This window comes from Bidens hawaiensis, unplaced genomic scaffold (assembly GCF_021521415.1).
Source record: "Bidens hawaiensis isolate Kalapana, Puna unplaced genomic scaffold, B.hawaiensis_p1.1 tig00015187_1, whole genome shotgun sequence".
Taxonomy (NCBI): Eukaryota; Viridiplantae; Streptophyta; class Magnoliopsida; order Asterales; family Asteraceae; genus Bidens; species Bidens hawaiensis.
Window position 1 is genome coordinate 53,239 of NW_027492345.1, and position 18,207 is coordinate 71,445.

Below are 18,207 nucleotides of genomic sequence, written 5' to 3' on the forward strand. Positions count from 1 at the left end.
ATAATACGACATTACTATGCATATACAATACACAAATATTGAATATATGCAATTAAACACTATTGAACATAAACGTACATAGTATTACACATGTGTAATACACAGTATTGCACAGTAATACGTATGTGCATTACAACGTCTTTTTTTAATTTTTTATTTTTTTTCCGATAAAGAATAACAAAATATAAGAAGAATGGAAGAAAAGAAATTTTGAAAATATTTTTTTGTTTTTAATTAAAAACAATTCTTAAGAGTTTTTAGTTTTCTATCTAGGAATGAGTTGTCTCTTGATCATCTCCATATATATATATATATATATATATATATATATATATATATTTATATATATATGATTGATTCTTTTAGAACCACTTTGAGTTTTAAGAAATCGAAAGAACTCAACGTAACAATTTTTTTTTAAATTTTTTTACATATACGTAATATATGTATGTTACATGTATGTAGAAAAATTACATATTTTTTTACGCACTTAATCGACATTTTACATAGGTGTAACGGATGTTTAAATTAGTGTAATCATTGTATATCTTTATTCTTTCTCCTACTTAATTTTTAAATCAGATTTAATCTCAACCGTAAAATATAATCTATTTAATTAAATATGTGGTTAACAATGCAACTTTTAAGTTCTTAAAACTTAACAAGGTTTTCAAATTAAACCCTAAGTATATTATTAACTTTCTTATAATAAACAAAATTACAATCAAAAAAATTATATAAGTATTAGAAACGAATAATGCAAGACAACCCTATAATACGGGATGATAAAACTAGTAATTGTATATGGTAAGTGCAAAAAGAAAATAACCGATCACAATTTAACTTTTTCTTTTTATTTGTTTTAGTTATTGGGGTACCTTAGTAAAAGTTTATTTATATCTCGCAACTAATAATTATTTGAAGAAACAAATGTTCATATTATTTCTTTTACAAGTTATCACTTTATAATCAAATCATAACATACATCTGATTTATAATAAAATCAAATTGATTTTGTTTCATTTCCCAAATAAGCCCAATGAATGATCAACCCCATACCATATGTTTCAAATTATCTAAATTGTTCTGGAGGATTTAAAACACCTGCAACCTATCGATCAATATGTTCTAAATCGTCATCCCAACTTGTTCATTTTCCATCTTATAGAAATTTTTTTAACACTATCCAAATACACTTGATTCATCGTACGTACTTGAATTTGTTGAATAACTCAAAATGTTCTTTATTCCCAATTTAATTTTTGTATATTATCCAACTAACCAAATAAGATAATTTGGTTTTTTTCAAGTAAACCCATTTCAATCTTCTAGAGTATCCCAAAAACGACAAACCATCCTACACAAACAAACTATCATACACATTCTATAAAAAGTAAATACATGAAACTAAACTATCATGTTGATCAGTTCTTCACGTATGTAATAGAAAACATGTATGTTATGATAAACCCATTAATTAAAACATACCTGTTACAACAGAAAGAGTAGCCATGGCTGATGAGAATCCTCTTGATGACATGATAGTCAGCTTGGTCGAGTTCCCCTTTAGGATGTATGTTAGTGATGGGGATTTGGGTTCTTGAGGAAACCGAATATGGAGAGATAGGGGGTCACGAATTTTGTTAATGTGAGAGTTAAGTTTTTTTCTTATGATGTTAATATATCTCTTCCATGTATTTATATACACCTAAGGGGAAACCCTTAATTAGCAAGTAATGGCAATATGGTCCATCAACAATTACCTAGCTAATATAATAAGGTATGATTAATTTTGATATACTATTATATAAATGATAATGATGGCCATACATAAACATATATATCCATATATTTATTATTACGTTCTCCCACTTGGCCAAATAATCATTTATTATGAGCATTAAATTAGTCAGCAGATTTTAACACTCATTTTAGCTTTAAACTCAAACTGGAGCAGAGAAATACAGTCATTGAATTGAACATCAACTCAAGACCCCCATTAATCATACTGCAGTCCTTGCTTAAAACCTAAGTAGTTATGATCAAAATTTTATAAGTAAGCCCTTCAAATATTTGATTGTATATTAATTTATCTTTATGTGATTACGCATGCAGAACATATTAAGAGACATACAAAATCAAAACTGGTGAGGAAAATTAATAGTTAGTCAATTAGAATTAGTCATTCATATAACGATATACTATTATAAATAGCCATAAATAATCCCGTCTTTATTATAAGTGCTTTCATAAGACTTATGGGTATTAGTTATAGGATCCTTAAGCATATCATGAATGTATTCGATATGAGAATTTAGTTTCCTCAATTCATTCCTAAACGAATAATTTATTTCATATCGAAATTTAATGCAGCACCTCTCGAACTGTTACTGTTTGAGAAAACGTGGTAGCTGACTTTATCACAATAAGTCTTCAATATATAAATTATATGGAGTTAATAAACTTATGAGTCCAATGATAAATTTTCAACACATTTATTGACAATTGCGTTGAGATTTAATCAACATATTATGTCACTAAAATTTATATTGTTGTTATCAGTTTATTATGACTCCTCCATGAGTTAGATTATCTTCTGACATAAGAATATATCCCGAAAATTATATTATGTTATCTTTGAACATAAAAAAATTTAGAGTAATCAATCAGTTTGAATTCTCACTTATTCTTTTAAATTATAGTCCCTCATTTCCTTTAAAGATTATTTCAATACTCTTTTAGATGCTTTGCATTAATCTAGACATATTTAGTATGTTGCAATTCGAGTAATATCTGAACGAGTATAGACTGGTACATATATAAAGGCTTCTAATTAATGAAGCACAAGGAAATAATCTCAATGACCCTATTATCCTCTAAAGGAGAGCAATATTGTTTGTTACATGTGTAAGGACCTATTTAGAGTAAAATTTATGGAACAAGACTAACGTCCCTTTGGGTTTATCTCATAATGTTATGATATCTATTACGTAAGGGATAGCTATGAGATCTATCATATCAAAGTATGCACGAACAATGCTTTGACTTATGTAACATATACTTGTCAAAAGAATGTCATCTGTATAAGGACAAGTTTGTTTTTAGTTGCTCCCACTTATCTTGAGGTAGGTACATTGATCCACTTAGTTGTTGATAAAAATTATTGTATAAAGGTTTCATCACATTTTTATGTTTGCATTAACCCTACATGGATTATATTGACTTACAGACTAAATGTTCTTTGACCTTCAGTTTAAAACTTCAAGTTGCCTTATGAACATGTAAATATGCAAGTCAGTTGCTAGGAAAAGTTGTTTAAATGTTCATGTAATGTAGCTCTTAAATATTATAAGCTACTTGCAATGATGATCCTCAAAGAAATCTTTTGTAATAAAGGTAAGAAGATTCTTTGATGATTTGTTACCTCTTGAATATAACCTTTAATAATCAATCGTGCTTCTTAGTTTCATAACGTTTATATTAGGATTTAGTTTAGTTATGAATACTCTTAGATGATTCAACCAAATCCCAAATGTTATTATGACTTATAGAATTTAATTTAGATTGTTAACAATAGCTTTATTCCATTCAAAAGATTGATTGATATTAATGGTTTAAATAGAAGAGGTAGGAGCAGTAAACTTTTCACCATCCATTTCAACTTAGTTAAGGAGGTTATATAATCATCAAAATTAGTAGGTTTTTAAAACCTAGATGACCTCCTGAGTTAATTATTGGGTTTATTAGAAGTTTCGGTTTTATGGATTAGCTCTTGTTTAGGTTGCTATCATTTTCAGGATTCTAAGTGTGTAAGAGTTGGTGCAGTATGGTGTAGAAGAGGTGTAATAGGAGTTAAATTCGGAGTTCGGAGTAAAATTTAGTGACTCTCTTCCCCCCGTCTCTTGTACCTCTGACAAGTCATTATAAGGACTTTTACTGCTCCCACTAACCTTAGAAACCTTTAGGAAATTGGCATGCTTAAGGTCAATGTTTAAAGACCAACAGATTCTAATAGGGAAACAAGTTAATAATGTAATTTGTTGTAGTTTCTCTTGGTGAGGATTAGTTTAGAAAGAAATCTTTATGCCCACATTTAAGCCATAATAAAACTTTTGTAAGAGTAGTATTAAATTCAAAGGAGATAAATTTTGATGGAACAGTGTTATGATAGAGCAATGTCTTATACAAGAGGTGTAAATTGAGATGATATCAAGTTTTCACCCCCACCTCTTGCAAATCTTGCAAGTTATGATTAAGACACTTAATCCTCCCACTGATCTTCAAATCTCTTAGGAAAGCTATGTAAGAAGTTTCAATGATGCACGTGACGTGGGAACCTTTCACTCATATATTAGACTTAATTTGATTTCCTTAACGTCCATATGTCATAAGAAACTCAAGGACATATTTAGAAGAAATCATATTAAATTAAGTATATATGAATGGATCTCTATAAGACCGTGGACCATAGAAGATAGATTAGATACAAGAAAATAGTCGTTAAATGATAAATTATGTCTGAATATTCCATTTAGAATAAGTTCCAGGAATGTCAGTGAAATATAACTTTGGGTGGACCCATACTTATTCCTTAAGCCTAGTAATATTTATGGCACCTAACACATGATTTTAAAATCACTTAGAATGAGATTATATGAAAAATCATCCTCATCAACCATGTCATGATTTCTCATGAAATTTTGGTTTCAATGGATGACATTTATAGGTCTCATTTGTCTTTTGTTAAAGAATTGATAACAAGAGTTGTGAAAGTATATAGTATCATCTAGTTCTATCTTATAAATGTTTCTACCTAGATATTGATAACAAATAAGATGAGAATTTAATGTAAGAGTGACTTTATGTTGGCTATGCAAACCTCACATCTGTCATAACTCAGCTTAACTATTGATACGAAATTCTGACTAACTAGCAGAATTTATAAGGTATCCTAAAGCATAACTAGAACAGCTTATTATGGTTTATGATAACTTGAACATTTAATTTTGTCACCAACACTCATGTTAGTTATTCGTTGATTTTTTTTTGGTAAGGAAACATATAAAGAACTAGAATCAGCCTATCATGTGTTAATTGGAATACAGAATTAGCAGACTTAACTATCATAAATATGTGACTACTTATTTCAGCCAGTTGTTCTTTTAAATTATTGATAGTCTCATTGCTTGTTGCTTATACCTAGTATAATGACATATATTTGCAATGAGGCTTTTCCTTAGAGAACTTAAAGCTAGAAGCTATACTTGTATTTTGTCTATAAACCTTAGAATTATCCTTTTTCAGGTTTTTGTGGTTGTGAGTTGAATAACATCTTACTTTCCAGTACTAGATATTTCTTTTCTTGTACATATGTTGCTGATCAACACACTCATTTTCCTTTGGTACTTTTGAGTGTTATAGTGGATTCTTAAGATATCAAATTGTACTATTGAAAAATTTAGTATTTAATGTACTGGAAAATTATACTTATTTTCACGTGTGAGCCCTTAATTTTATGGGTCATGTCATGATATTGTACATTATGATGCATTTAGTAATGCCATTAAACCTTGTAGTTAGAATTTTAAAGAGTGCACTTATCTTAGAAGTTATTTTGATTATTCACAGAAAATAGATTAGTCTTAGGAAAGACTGAACCTGGATTAACATTTGTGATAGCATTTATTTAAATAAGTTCTTGATTATCATAAGAGACATTATGTTGACTTATCCCATTTGTCATGCTCTAGGTTTTTTCTTTATTACTATTATTAGAAGGATCAATTGGATAGTCATGTCTTGAGGGATAATCAAAAAATTGAGAAGAGCTAAAAGTTAATGAAACTCTTTATTGTGCAAAACATATTGGGTTTGAGATTAGAGTGGATGATTTGAATGAGAGTAATTTCTAGGAAGAAAATTATAGTGAGTAATGTAATGGGATATTAAAGTCCGATAGATTAATTAAAATGATCATTAGATTAATGAATGATCATTAATTGTGAGGATCATTATATTTTGTTGAAGATGTGATATGTCTATTATTAACATCAAACTAATAGACAACTTAAATTAAAAGTTCTACTTAAATAAAAAATAAATCACCTTTGGGCAGAATTAAAATTTATTTAAGTATATGTGCAAAACAATTGTAACACATCACCTTTGGGCAGAAGTGAGACAATCATTTTAATTATGCACGAGTTAGTTTTGCTTTATTTAAATGTAACTCATCACCTTTGGACAGAAGCGATACATTTAAATCATGTTAAGCGAAACTAACACGGCTTTGTATTAAGACTTGAATGATATGTTTGATGTAATGCATCACCTTTGGGCAAAAGTTTACATCAACAACTTATTCAAGTTTAAGCCTTTTTCTATGTTTTGTAAAATTAATCAATATATATTTATATTTCAAGTGTGTTAGAAAACATTAATTAATTAATAGCAAACCAACTGTTACCGCAGATCGAACTCCGCGGTGAGTTTGTTGGGGGGTGCGGGGGGCAGCGCGCCCCCACCCGAGGTTCGGGGCGGGAGCCCCGAGAGAAAAAAAAATTATCGTGTTTTCGGTTTTATGAGATCTCAAAAATTATGAGTTCTCGGTTAACCCTTGAGTTTTCGGTTTTTATTGGGTTTTCGGTTTTATGAGATCTTGATTTTAATGACATCTCGGTTTTTAATGAGATCTCGGTTTTAACCAAGATTTTGGTGGACACTCAAATCCAAATTATTTAGGGTAATAATATTTTGGTTAAAATTCTTTAGGGATTAATTTTATCTCCAAGATTTGTTTAACTTTGAAATTTATACTTTCCATATTATTCAAAATTTAAAATCTTTGAAGATTTGTTTATTCAATTATTTTAGGAAAAACAAAATCATAATCCGAATTTTAACCAAAATATATAATATTTTCGAAAAAAATAATAATAATAATTAAAAACCCATGATGAACACGAAGAACACCACTGAAAAACCATAAAGTTTTTAACAAGTTTTTAATGTGCAATTGGTTATAAGATTGCTTTTAAACAGTTTATGTATAACCTGATTTCAATAAGTTAATAAAAATTTAATGATAATAAAATAAGAAAACAGAATTCGGGTTTATCAGATTTTAGTTTCATGTTTTCCGGTTTAGATCCAGATTTAGGGAAAACATAAAGAACTGATTAATCAACATCGCTCTGATACCACATGTTGATCAGTTCTTCACGTATGTAATAGAAAAAATGAATGTTATGATAAACCCATTAATTAAAACATACCTGTTACAGCAGAAAGAGTAGCCATGGATGATGAGAATCCTCTTGATGACATGATAGTCAGCTTGGTCGAGTTCCCCTTTAGGATGTATGTTAGTGATGGGGATTAGGGTTCTTGAGGAAACCGAATATGGAGAGATAGGCGGTCACGAATTTTGTTATGTGAGAGTTAAGTTTTTTTTTCTTATGATGTTAATATATCTCTTCCATGTATTTATATACACCCAAGGGGAAACCCTTAATTAGCAAGTAATGGCAATATGGTTCATCAACAATTACCTAGCTAATATAATAATAAGGTATGATTAATTTTGATCTATTATTATATAAATGATAATGATGGCCATACATAAATATATATATATATATATATCCATATATTATTCTTACATATCATACATAGGAAATCCTACATAGAAAATCATCATACGCTGTTAAACACCATATACAGTAAAATAAATGCTACCATACATAGCATAAAAAAACGTCGCACACACTACACAATACATATTAACCTTCAGAAAAGACATAAACAATGCATTTGAAAATGTTTCACAAGCGAAATCCGTAATACCACCTACACTGTAGTTATGAACATTCACTGAAGAGCCTACCTAAGAATTGGGCTTCATAGGTAGGATTTAATCCATCGGAATGAAAGCAAGACAGAACCCAATAAGGAAGACCCAACATGAAGACATTTTTAGAAGGAAAACTTGGAGGGAAAGAGATTTATGAAGGAAAGATGTCTCCTGTTCATCTGATCCAGTTGGTGGCCCAAACTATGCTGTCCCAAGACAAGAAGCATGATCCAAGGGGTAAAGAGCTAAAGAGTGATCGAACCGAAAGAAGAGAAAAGAGACCATAGGAAATGTATAATAAGAATTTACCATTTGGATATATTGTATAACCCCTTTCCCCTATATAAAGGAAAAGGAGATCATTTATTATTCGTTCACTACATATACAAGATACACTACTCCAATAATAACAACCATTTATAGATCTCCATTCTTGCAAGTATAGTTAGGAACACTGCACCACTTAGTCGGGAAGGGTTCCAACATTGGCGCCATCTGTGGGACCTCTTGATCACGGGTCTCACTTAAACCTTTAGAATGAATGGCTGATTAAAATCTAGATGGAACCTCATTGTTGTTCCCTTCAAGTGCCGAGAAGAACGACGTGGTCACCAAACCGGGAGAAACAAGCATGACGCACCAAGCCATGAAAAATCAACAGGACACTGATGGTTCGATATTGATCGAAGAGGAAAAAGAGAAAGACGAGGCTAAAAGGAATAACCTCGAGGTTGAAGAGAATGGGAAGGAGGGGTGGAAAGTCACCACTGAGTTCATAAGAGGACATAAGGATGCCTTAAAAGTATTCCTTGATGAACAAGAGAAAAATAAGAGACTGGAAGCTCTTCGAGCTCGGCTCTCATTCGAGACTCATGATCCGGAGAAAGAGGAAGACGTATGGGATGCCACTGACAAACATCCTAACTAGTTGTTAAAATATTTATTAACCCTCCTTTCGGCGGCCAAGGGTAAGGAGAAAACCCCTCGTGACATCCTGGAAACCCCGTATATGCCCAAGGACACCTTAGATGTTTCTAAATCCACCAAGCGCATAACAGAAGCCACGTTACCCCCGAAGCTATGCTACCTGTCAACGGTAGACAAATAAGACGGGACGCAGGATCCCGAAGACCATCTACATGCTTTCAAGGGCGGACTGGTGAGCGGGTGGTCCATGCCTGTTTGGTGTCTTATCTGTCCCCAGACCCTGACAGGAGGAGCCGGGTCTGGTTCGACAGTTTGGAACCCGGAAGCATAGACGATTATGAAAAGCTGAGAGAGAAATTCTTGAGGAACTTCAACCAGCAACGAAAAGCCATGAAGAATCCCAATGAGATTTTACACATTCGAATAAGGGACAAAAAAAAGGTGGAGCAGCTCATGGAACGGTATGTGATGAAAAGTATGAATATTAAGGCGGTACCTAAGGTAATGAACATAAGTGGGTTCATTAGAGGGGTAAGATTCTCCCAGCTCACGGAGAAACTGGGGGAAGATTTTCCTTCCACATTTGACCAACTTATGGATCAGGTCAGGGCCTTCGTCATAGGAAAAGACACGGGCTCCAAACTAAGAGAGTGGAAGGCAAGAAGGTAGTTCCCAAAACAGGAGGTGGAGGGAGACACAATGGTGGACCATGGTCGCTCTGGGGAGACCTTCTTTCGTAGGAACCCGGTTTGTTCCCTATCGGCCACCTTCAAACCCTCACTCCCCAGCCTCCCCTTATCATCCTCTCTGATTCCCCATGCACCCTTGTCAGGAGGCTTCACGATACAAACCCTACAAGCGAAAAGTCGGCTTCAGGGGTAGGAGAAGTACTTGCCACAGATAAAACTAAATATACCCTGAAGTCTGCTAGCCCCTTCAAACAACCTTATAAACCCAACCCTCATGAATATTGCAATTACCACAAGAGCCAGGGGCACGCCATAGAAAATTGTGTCCAGCTGGAAAGATTATAGGAAGCCGCGCTGAAAGTTGGACAGCTACTGTTACCTTCCAAGGAGTCATCCTCACAGGTCAAAGAGGAAGACTAAAGACAAACACTTCGTAGACATGGTCAGAAGAAGGGAAGATGATAAAGAAGGAAGGGACAAGGCACCCAAGCTTAGGAGGATCGATGTACTCCCATCAAACACGTCATGGATGAATGCACCCCTTTCTTTACCCGGTTTGAGCAACGAGGATGCTAGGGAGATGCCTTTGAACATATCCACTAGTGTAGCTCGGCATCGGATAGCCCAAGTACACGTTGACGGGGGAGCGGTGTGTAAGTTATGTACGAACACTGTTTCGCCAGTCTTTAAAGGGAGGTGAGAAGCAAACTGGAGGAAGATTTGTGCCCACTGATAGGGTTCTCCGGGGGGGGGAGGTGGGTGGTGAGGTCTTTGGGTTCCCTAACTCTTAAAAGATGGGGAGAAGACTAAAACTGTGTGCCTGCGATTCTCTGTGATACGAGTCCTTTCTAAGTACAACATCATACTTGGTCGTCCTGGGATGAGGGCCCTTAGAGCCATAGCCTCAACGGCACATCGTTGCATAAAGTTCCCCACACCAAGGGGGATAGCTACCATTCGATCATCAGCTGAAATAGTAGCCAATGTGGGGGTAGGGTATAGGCCTAAAAAAGGACAAAAGGGAATAGAGGAGTGGGTCCTCAATGGGGAGCCTCTGGAACAGATAGTAAATATAGGGGCCCAGCTGTTCGACAAGGGGAAGGTGGGGCTAAAAGAATTGTTGCTATAAAACACTAATGTCTTTGCATGGAAAAGACATGACGGGAATACCCAAGGACTAAAACCTAAATAATCTTAAAGAGTTCCATTGGATGGAACCCTTCAAACAGAAGAAGAGGAGTCTGGGGCCTGAAAAAAGTCAAGCTGTTTTGGGGGAAACTTGGAAGCTGTTGCAAGCCGGAATAATACGGGAGGTAAGATATCCTCAATGGATCTCGAACCCCATCATGATAGCCAAGTCGGATCACAGTTGACGTATGTGTATTGACTTCAAGGACTTGAACAAGGCATGCCCCGAAGACTCTTATCCTTTACCCGAAGTAGAGAAGAAGATCAAGTCCTTGGCACAATTTCCCCTGAGGTGTTTTCTAGATGCATATAAGGGGTACCATTAGGTCCAGATGAACCCCAAAGATGAAGAGAAGACGACATTTTACGCCAATAAAAGGACGTTCTGTTACACAAATATGCCCTTCGGACTGAAGAATGTTGGGACCACCTACCAGCGGTTCATGGATGAGTTGTTTGAGCACCAAAGGGGAAGGAACATGGAAATTTATGTTGACGATTTGGTGGTTAAAATGTAGATGAAGAAAAGATGCTGAATGACATCAAGGAGACGTTTCAAAGTTTAAAGGGGGGGTATGAAACTGAACCTGTGGAAGTGTTCTTTCGGGGTAGAAGAAGGAAAGTTCCTAGGGGTGTTAGTTACGAAGGAAGGGATCAAGGTTAACCCGGAAAAAGTGGAGGCTTTACTCCAAATGAAGCCCCCTAAAAGCATCAAGGAGGTACAAAGGCTAAGCGGGAAACTGGTAGCTCTTAATCAGTTCCTTTCCAAAATAGCAGAAAGAACCCTCCCGTTCATGGTAGTGTTAAGGAGAAGTACCAAGAAAAGCAAGTTCTGTTGGGACCGGGAAGTTGACAAAGCTTTTCGATATTTAAAGGCGCATCTGTGCGAACTCCCAACCATCGTGACACCACAACCGGGGGAAGTGCTCATTTTGAACCTCTCCCATTCAGGAAAGACCATTAGTTCTGTCTTAATGGTTGAAAGAGGGGAGGCACCAATTCCCATTTATTTCGTCAGCTATACGTTGAAGGGGCCGGAAGAAAGATACCTCCCGGTGGAAAAATTGGTGTTGGCCCTGATCTATACTGTTAGAAAGTTACGACGATACTTCCAAGCGCATGTTATACATGTCCTCACTGATAAGCCCCTACAACAGATATTATCAAAACCAGAGGTATCAGGTAGGCTGGCCAAGTGGGAAATCGAGTTGGGAGATCATATCATCGAGTACAAGCCTCGAGTAGCTTTCGAGGGGCAAATCATAGATGATTTTTTAACAGAAACCAAACCTGAAGAAGGGGACGGGGAAGGAGCGCCCGAAGGGGCGGCTCTACTGGAGACTGATAAAACGAAAAAGTCACATTCAGATGAACCTCTGATGAGCTAAAAGTGGTATATAAAAAGATTTCAATTAATCAACCTAGCACAACTAATAATAAAAACCTAGAATACCCTAAACCAAACCACTAGCAACAGACTAGTGAACCTATCGGGTGTAGAATAGCTATGGGAAGTCCGGGAATATCGAACCCTACAGACACTTATTTAAATTAACGAAACTAAATTCTAAAAGCTAAATAAACTAATAATTAAGAAAAGGATTCTTTTTGGATTTTTATTTATTTTATTCTAAAACTAATTATTACTTAGACTAATTTAAACTAATAAATTAAACTTAAAATTCTAAGACTTAGACGAAAACACTAATGAGAAAGGCGATACCTAGGCAAGGAATCCGAATTGTGATGACTCGGGCTTTTTTCGGTTACGGGAAAATGCTACTGGAACCGGGAATCTAAAAATACGAACCCTAGGAAACCTAATGGATCCCTAATCACTCTGAAGGTGTCAACTAAGAGGAAATCCTAAAGATCATGTAAAAGCACCGGTTTATCGGCTCGCCTGTCAGTTCACCAATTATGATTAATTACCCTAGAAAATAGCTAACCCGTCGGTTTCACTATCTCAATGCACCTAAGTACACGGGGTGGTCTAGAAGAGATCTAAAGGACACGGGTAAGCAATGAAACTAAGGAAAACTAGGCAAACTTCCTGTCAGACAGTTTAACCAAAAACCCTAATAACAAAGACAAACCCGACAACTTATCACCCGTCGGATATCTTAGCAAGTAAGTATATAAACTTCTAATAATATGTAAAAAAATCAGTTTCTATGGTGTATGAGCTCAATAAACCATAAACAAGTTGCAAACACACAGTAAACAACCCTAGCATGCACCTATAATCAAAAGACATTCAATCAAGCGACATATGAAACATTCATTCAAGCACAAATCAGAAGTAAATACGCATAAATAACATCTAATAAATCTGATCGAAACTTTTAATTATTCAAAACCCAATAAACAATTCCCGAAAACCGTTTAAACCCTTAATCAATCACAAAATATCAATCCAAGCCTAGATAACTAAAATAATTTTAACCAATAATCATATTCAAGAAAATAAAATAACTGTTATTGTTCATGAAAAGAAAAGAACAGAAAAGAAATAAAAAAAAACTAACACTAATAATTGATGTTGTTGTTTGAAACACACAGCAACTATTCCTTTCTTTACTTTTCTTTGTCTTTTTCTTTTTTCCGTGACCTCTTCAAATTCAAGGGAAAGCAAGAATAATGTACAATAATAATAATGGAGGCTCTCTTCTTTCGTCTTCTGTCCACTACCAACAATAATAATAAGAATCTTCTGTTCCCACGTGCTCCATCCAAAGTCAACTTGCTTCCAAGATGCAGAACACATATGGCGGCGGCGGCGGCGGCGGCGGCTGCTATATATTTGCTTTCCTGACTTCTGCTCCACCGACATGCTTTTAGACCTACAAAAGCCCATGAAATTTTTTTAGTAATAGAATAATGGGCATTTTTTTATTTAGTTATTTATTTTTTTATTTTGAAAACTCAAATTCACGTGCATAAATCTATGCATGTTTATTTTTTTCTTTTTAAAATACTATATATTAGTTAATTATAATAATACTAAAAATTAGTAATATATAATATATGCTTGACCATTTATTCGTCGGTCTCAAGATTAATAAAGTGTTCCATTTTAGCTTATTGTCTTTTGAAACCATTAAACTCACACACGAACCAAATAATAGTTGTAATCATTAAAAACTTGGCTCAAAAGCACTTAAAAGTATAGAGAATATTTATATAATAATATGTATAATTGAAACCACATCAAATATCCACACACTTAAATCTTTTTCGTCCATGAAAAAGCTATTTGTAGTGGAATCATAATCGGAAAACTGATTTTCAAAACAATTAGGTTACTTTAATTAAAAATAGATAAACGCAAAAACCGCGATTGCCGATATTGTTGTCCATTTAAACCCAGCCACCAACCTATCAAGCCCCCATCATATTCAGTGATTAAGTTCAAGTGATATCAATAAACATATGGGTCTCACACCTAAAGAGTTATGGATCCACTTACCCCCATCTCAAGCATAATCAAGACAATATAAAACAGGGGTGAAACAGACTGGTTCAACCTATCACCGTAAGCTAAAAACCCTTTAATGGTAAAAAGAAAATGCACTTAGATGGAATTTATATGGATGAATGGTCAAATGAGGTCGTACGAGCAATACCTAAACCTAAAACTATATTAGCGGATTTCGGCCCAACATTGTTTCACCCGAGCTGCAACCCAGTATATGACGGTCCTAGGCTTCCACCCTTAGTATTTCCTAAAAATATTTATTGACTAAGAACTTTCGAGCCCCAATAGTGTATTCTCAGAGTCACCATCCCCATGGTAACACGTAAGCTCTCTGGCCGTCTAATATGTGTCTTTTAGCCTCTTTTCTATTACTTTAGATTTTTTTTTGTGAATGCTTCTTTGACATTTGAATAACTTTCTCATTCACTTTTATTTTCAAAATATTTGCACATATTTGACGTTCGTGCAACAAAATTTTGTGCTCTTAGACATCTTTTACCTAAATATATAACTATTTTCTAAGCTCGTATAAATGATGGACATGGTCGGGCGCCACCACTCGTTATATACTTTTATAAAACAGAGTGGCGTGCTAATTTTAAGTGCATGCAATTCTCACCACCTCAAAGTTTAAAGATTAAGGTAATATTCGCTATGCCTTATTGAATTTTCAGCTTCACTTACCCCCCCCCCCCTCAAGATGAGAACCCACAAGGTTTTAGGACTATTAGGTATATTAATAATAATCAGGGGAAACCTTTCAAGGCTAGTTGGGCCTACCGACACATCCCAAATTAAGTACGTTTTCTATTTTTTTTATCTCATATATATTAGTACTTTTGAAAAACCAATCCCCAATTTTTCTATCATTTTTCATTTTGTCGCAAAATTTTTATCTCAAGGGACACATTTTTTTAAATTTTTTTATTATTTTTTATTTTTTATATAAATATATACTTTTTTTAATTTTTATTTATTTATATGTTTTTATTTATTTTATTTTATTTATTTTTGATTTATTTTTTATTGTTTTAAACTACCTAAAAAAACGCCAGTTTCCCATCCCCACACTTTATTTTCACATTGTCCTCAATGTAAGACAGGAAAAAGACAAAATAAATCAGAAATAAAATAAAACAAAAAAACAGAGAAAATGGAACAGACTCCCCTGGTAATATGGCAGTGATCTTCGTAAGTCAAGTTCCGATAAAGCGACTGTATAGCATTTTATTCGCGGCTGTGGCTTTTGGGTACCCTCTACAATCAAATAAATGGAGATTGAGTACGAACGTTAGCATCCAAAATTGCAAAACAAAGCACAAAGCACCCAAAACAGACATCAAACTGTAACATCTCGGAAATACCCGTCTAATTTTTGGCCAAAAATGTCAAATTCAGAAATTAAAGGGCTAAAAATGCCAAATTTGGAAGTAAAAGGACTGAAAATGAAATTTTTGAAACTTATGCATCATCGCGTATCGCGAAGATGCAAAACAGAACATCTCGCGTATCGCGAAGTTGCTGGCACACATATCGAAGCTTATCCAATGACGTGGCGATACGTGGCAGCATGGGTTGACATGCAAAATTGCGGCGCCGACTATGCAAGTTCGCGTATCGCGAACCGCCATAGCATGCATCTTCGCGATACGCGAAGATGCATAAATCAAGGCTATAAATAGGCAGCTACGGGTTTGAACCCCATTCATCCCACATGCACCATCACAAACACACACTTAGTGTTGGGAAGCGTGCTAGCTTTGCCGAGAAGTCCCGAGGTCCATTTTCGTGAAGTTTGTGCAAGTATTGAAGGGTTAGCGAGCCGTAGAGCAGTTGAGCGAGTTAGGACCGAAGTTCTGTCAACTAAGCAATCGTTCTGCCTTAGCAAAAGTATTTCAAGCATCCACTAAGGTAGAATCTAAGTCTAAGTTATTGTCAGTTATATTATATTGAGCTTAGACTCAGTCAAGGCTATGGCCTTTAACCTTGAAAGTATTTTCAAAAGCATTCACGAACAGATTTCAATCAAACATTATTTTTATAAATCTAATGTTATACAAAACTATATTTTGACCGGCATGTAGTAACTGGAAGGGGGATATCATTAGTAGACTCTTCTTGTCTAAGGTAAGTAATTCGTACACATCCCAATCAACCGCGGGATCCGTTTACTTACCTGGAGAAGTTTGCCAACGTGACAAACCCTATTAGGCCAAAGCATGCTATACCAAACGTCACACTAATACAATCATGATTTCAAAACATTCACGAACCTAATCAAGGTTAAACCCAAACTTAAAGTCTGCAGTCTAATCAAGCAACACCATCAAGGTGACAATTCAAACCTATTTGTTTATAGGATAACAATCAGTCGCAATCAAGAAAGGTTTTCAAACAATCACATCATCGATACAAGTGAATACGTTAAACCTTTACAATCAATCAAACAAATTTATACTCTATAAGATAGACAGGTTGTTATCTTATAGAGTCAGTCAAACATTTACATGAGATTACGTGATCTCTAAAACTTAATAATACAAAGTAGAGAATAAAACAACTCAGATCGAATACACATGTGTCTGGATCCAAACATAACCGTTAAACCTAAACAGTTAAAGGCTAAGTGGCCGTGGGCTAATGGTCATATATAGTTTCTCCGGAATGGGCTACGTGGCTCGGAGACTAGTGTGTGTGTAGGGCAATGTCACAATACCGGAAATAGAAATACTTTTGTTGAGTAATGTCAAGAAAACTATATTTGTATTATAATTGTTATTTAATGCTTTTAGAGTCATAACTATTCACCTGCACATAGCTGACGTATTTTAATCCCACTTGCAGGTAATTAAGTTTGATGGTATATAACAAGGATTAGAGTCATCTCGAAGATAGAAGTTCGCACCCTATGATGGCTCAATTTTTTATAAAATCCTTGTAATATTAAGAACAATATTTTTTAAAACTTCAACTTGGGTATTTAATTCCCAAGTAAATTTTCAATGTAAATTAATATTATATTAAAACCTTTAAGTCTTCCGCTAAAATTTACACCAAATTCTGATATATTTTCAAAACAGGTACCAACTATTGGTCACACTCCTAGGCCCTAAATTGGGGTGTGACACAAACAGACTTTAAAACTTAAATTCTGACTCAAAATACAAAAAATAAAATAAAAGAAAAACAAATAAAAACATATACAAACTCTACATTCAGTATTACCCGAGTCCTATCCCTATCAATCAATCAACCTAGGGATGTCGAGGCGAAACACGTCCTCCTTAATCGAATCAACCAGCCCTCCGATATAGTGTTTCAACCTATAGTCGTTCACCTTCCATGGTCTTCCCTCCTGATCAACTAACTCAACCGCACCGTGTGGGAATGCCGCCTTCACCGTATAGTGACCTACCCATCTCGATCTAAGCTTACCTGGAAAAAACTTCAGACAGGAATTATAAATCAACACCTGATCCCCACACTTGAACTCTTTTACCTTTTTCAACTTCCTATCATGCAACGCATTCGTACACTCTTTGTAACTCCACGATCTCGCGTACACCTCATCTCTCAGCTCATCTACCTCATGAATTTGGAGATATCGGTTTTTCGTAGCTTGGGTCAGGTCAAGATTAACGGATCTCAACGCCCAATACGCTCTATGCTCTAACTCAACCAGCAGATTCATATGTTAATTATCTTGGTCATAAGCATCGAGTTGCTAGAAGAACTAATCCTACACCTATTCCTTATCCGCTAGATATGGCAAGCAGCAACAATAATAGTTACTATACTAGCTTTTTCGGCCGGGAGCAGCCGATAGTTCCGAATTTACAATACGGAGCTCAACCAGTATACTTGCCTGGTACTCAACAAATGCCGATTAAGATATCGGATGACACAACTGAGAACAATCCACAGTATCACCCGATAGAGGAAGTAGAAGTTTAGAGTAGATTTAAGCAGGAAATTTATACCGATTCCTCTAGCTGGATGAATTGTCACTCGGATCCAAACAGATGGCATTTCGGATCGCCACCCCCGAATGTTCAAATTTTAGCAGAACCAAG

The 18,207-nt window shown here is 35.0% G+C and overlaps 1 protein-coding gene across 1 annotated transcript; it reads right to left on the reverse strand.

Annotated features, from left to right (window-relative positions):
* Positions 1 to 17,375: 17,375 nt before the first annotated feature.
* LOC143548470 (uncharacterized) lies at positions 17,376 to 17,825 on the reverse strand. Its single transcript, XM_077039630.1, has one exon. The coding sequence runs from the start codon at positions 17,823 to 17,825 to the stop codon at positions 17,376 to 17,378; it is 450 nt and encodes a 149-aa protein (XP_076895745.1).
* Positions 17,826 to 18,207: the final 382 nt, after the last annotated feature.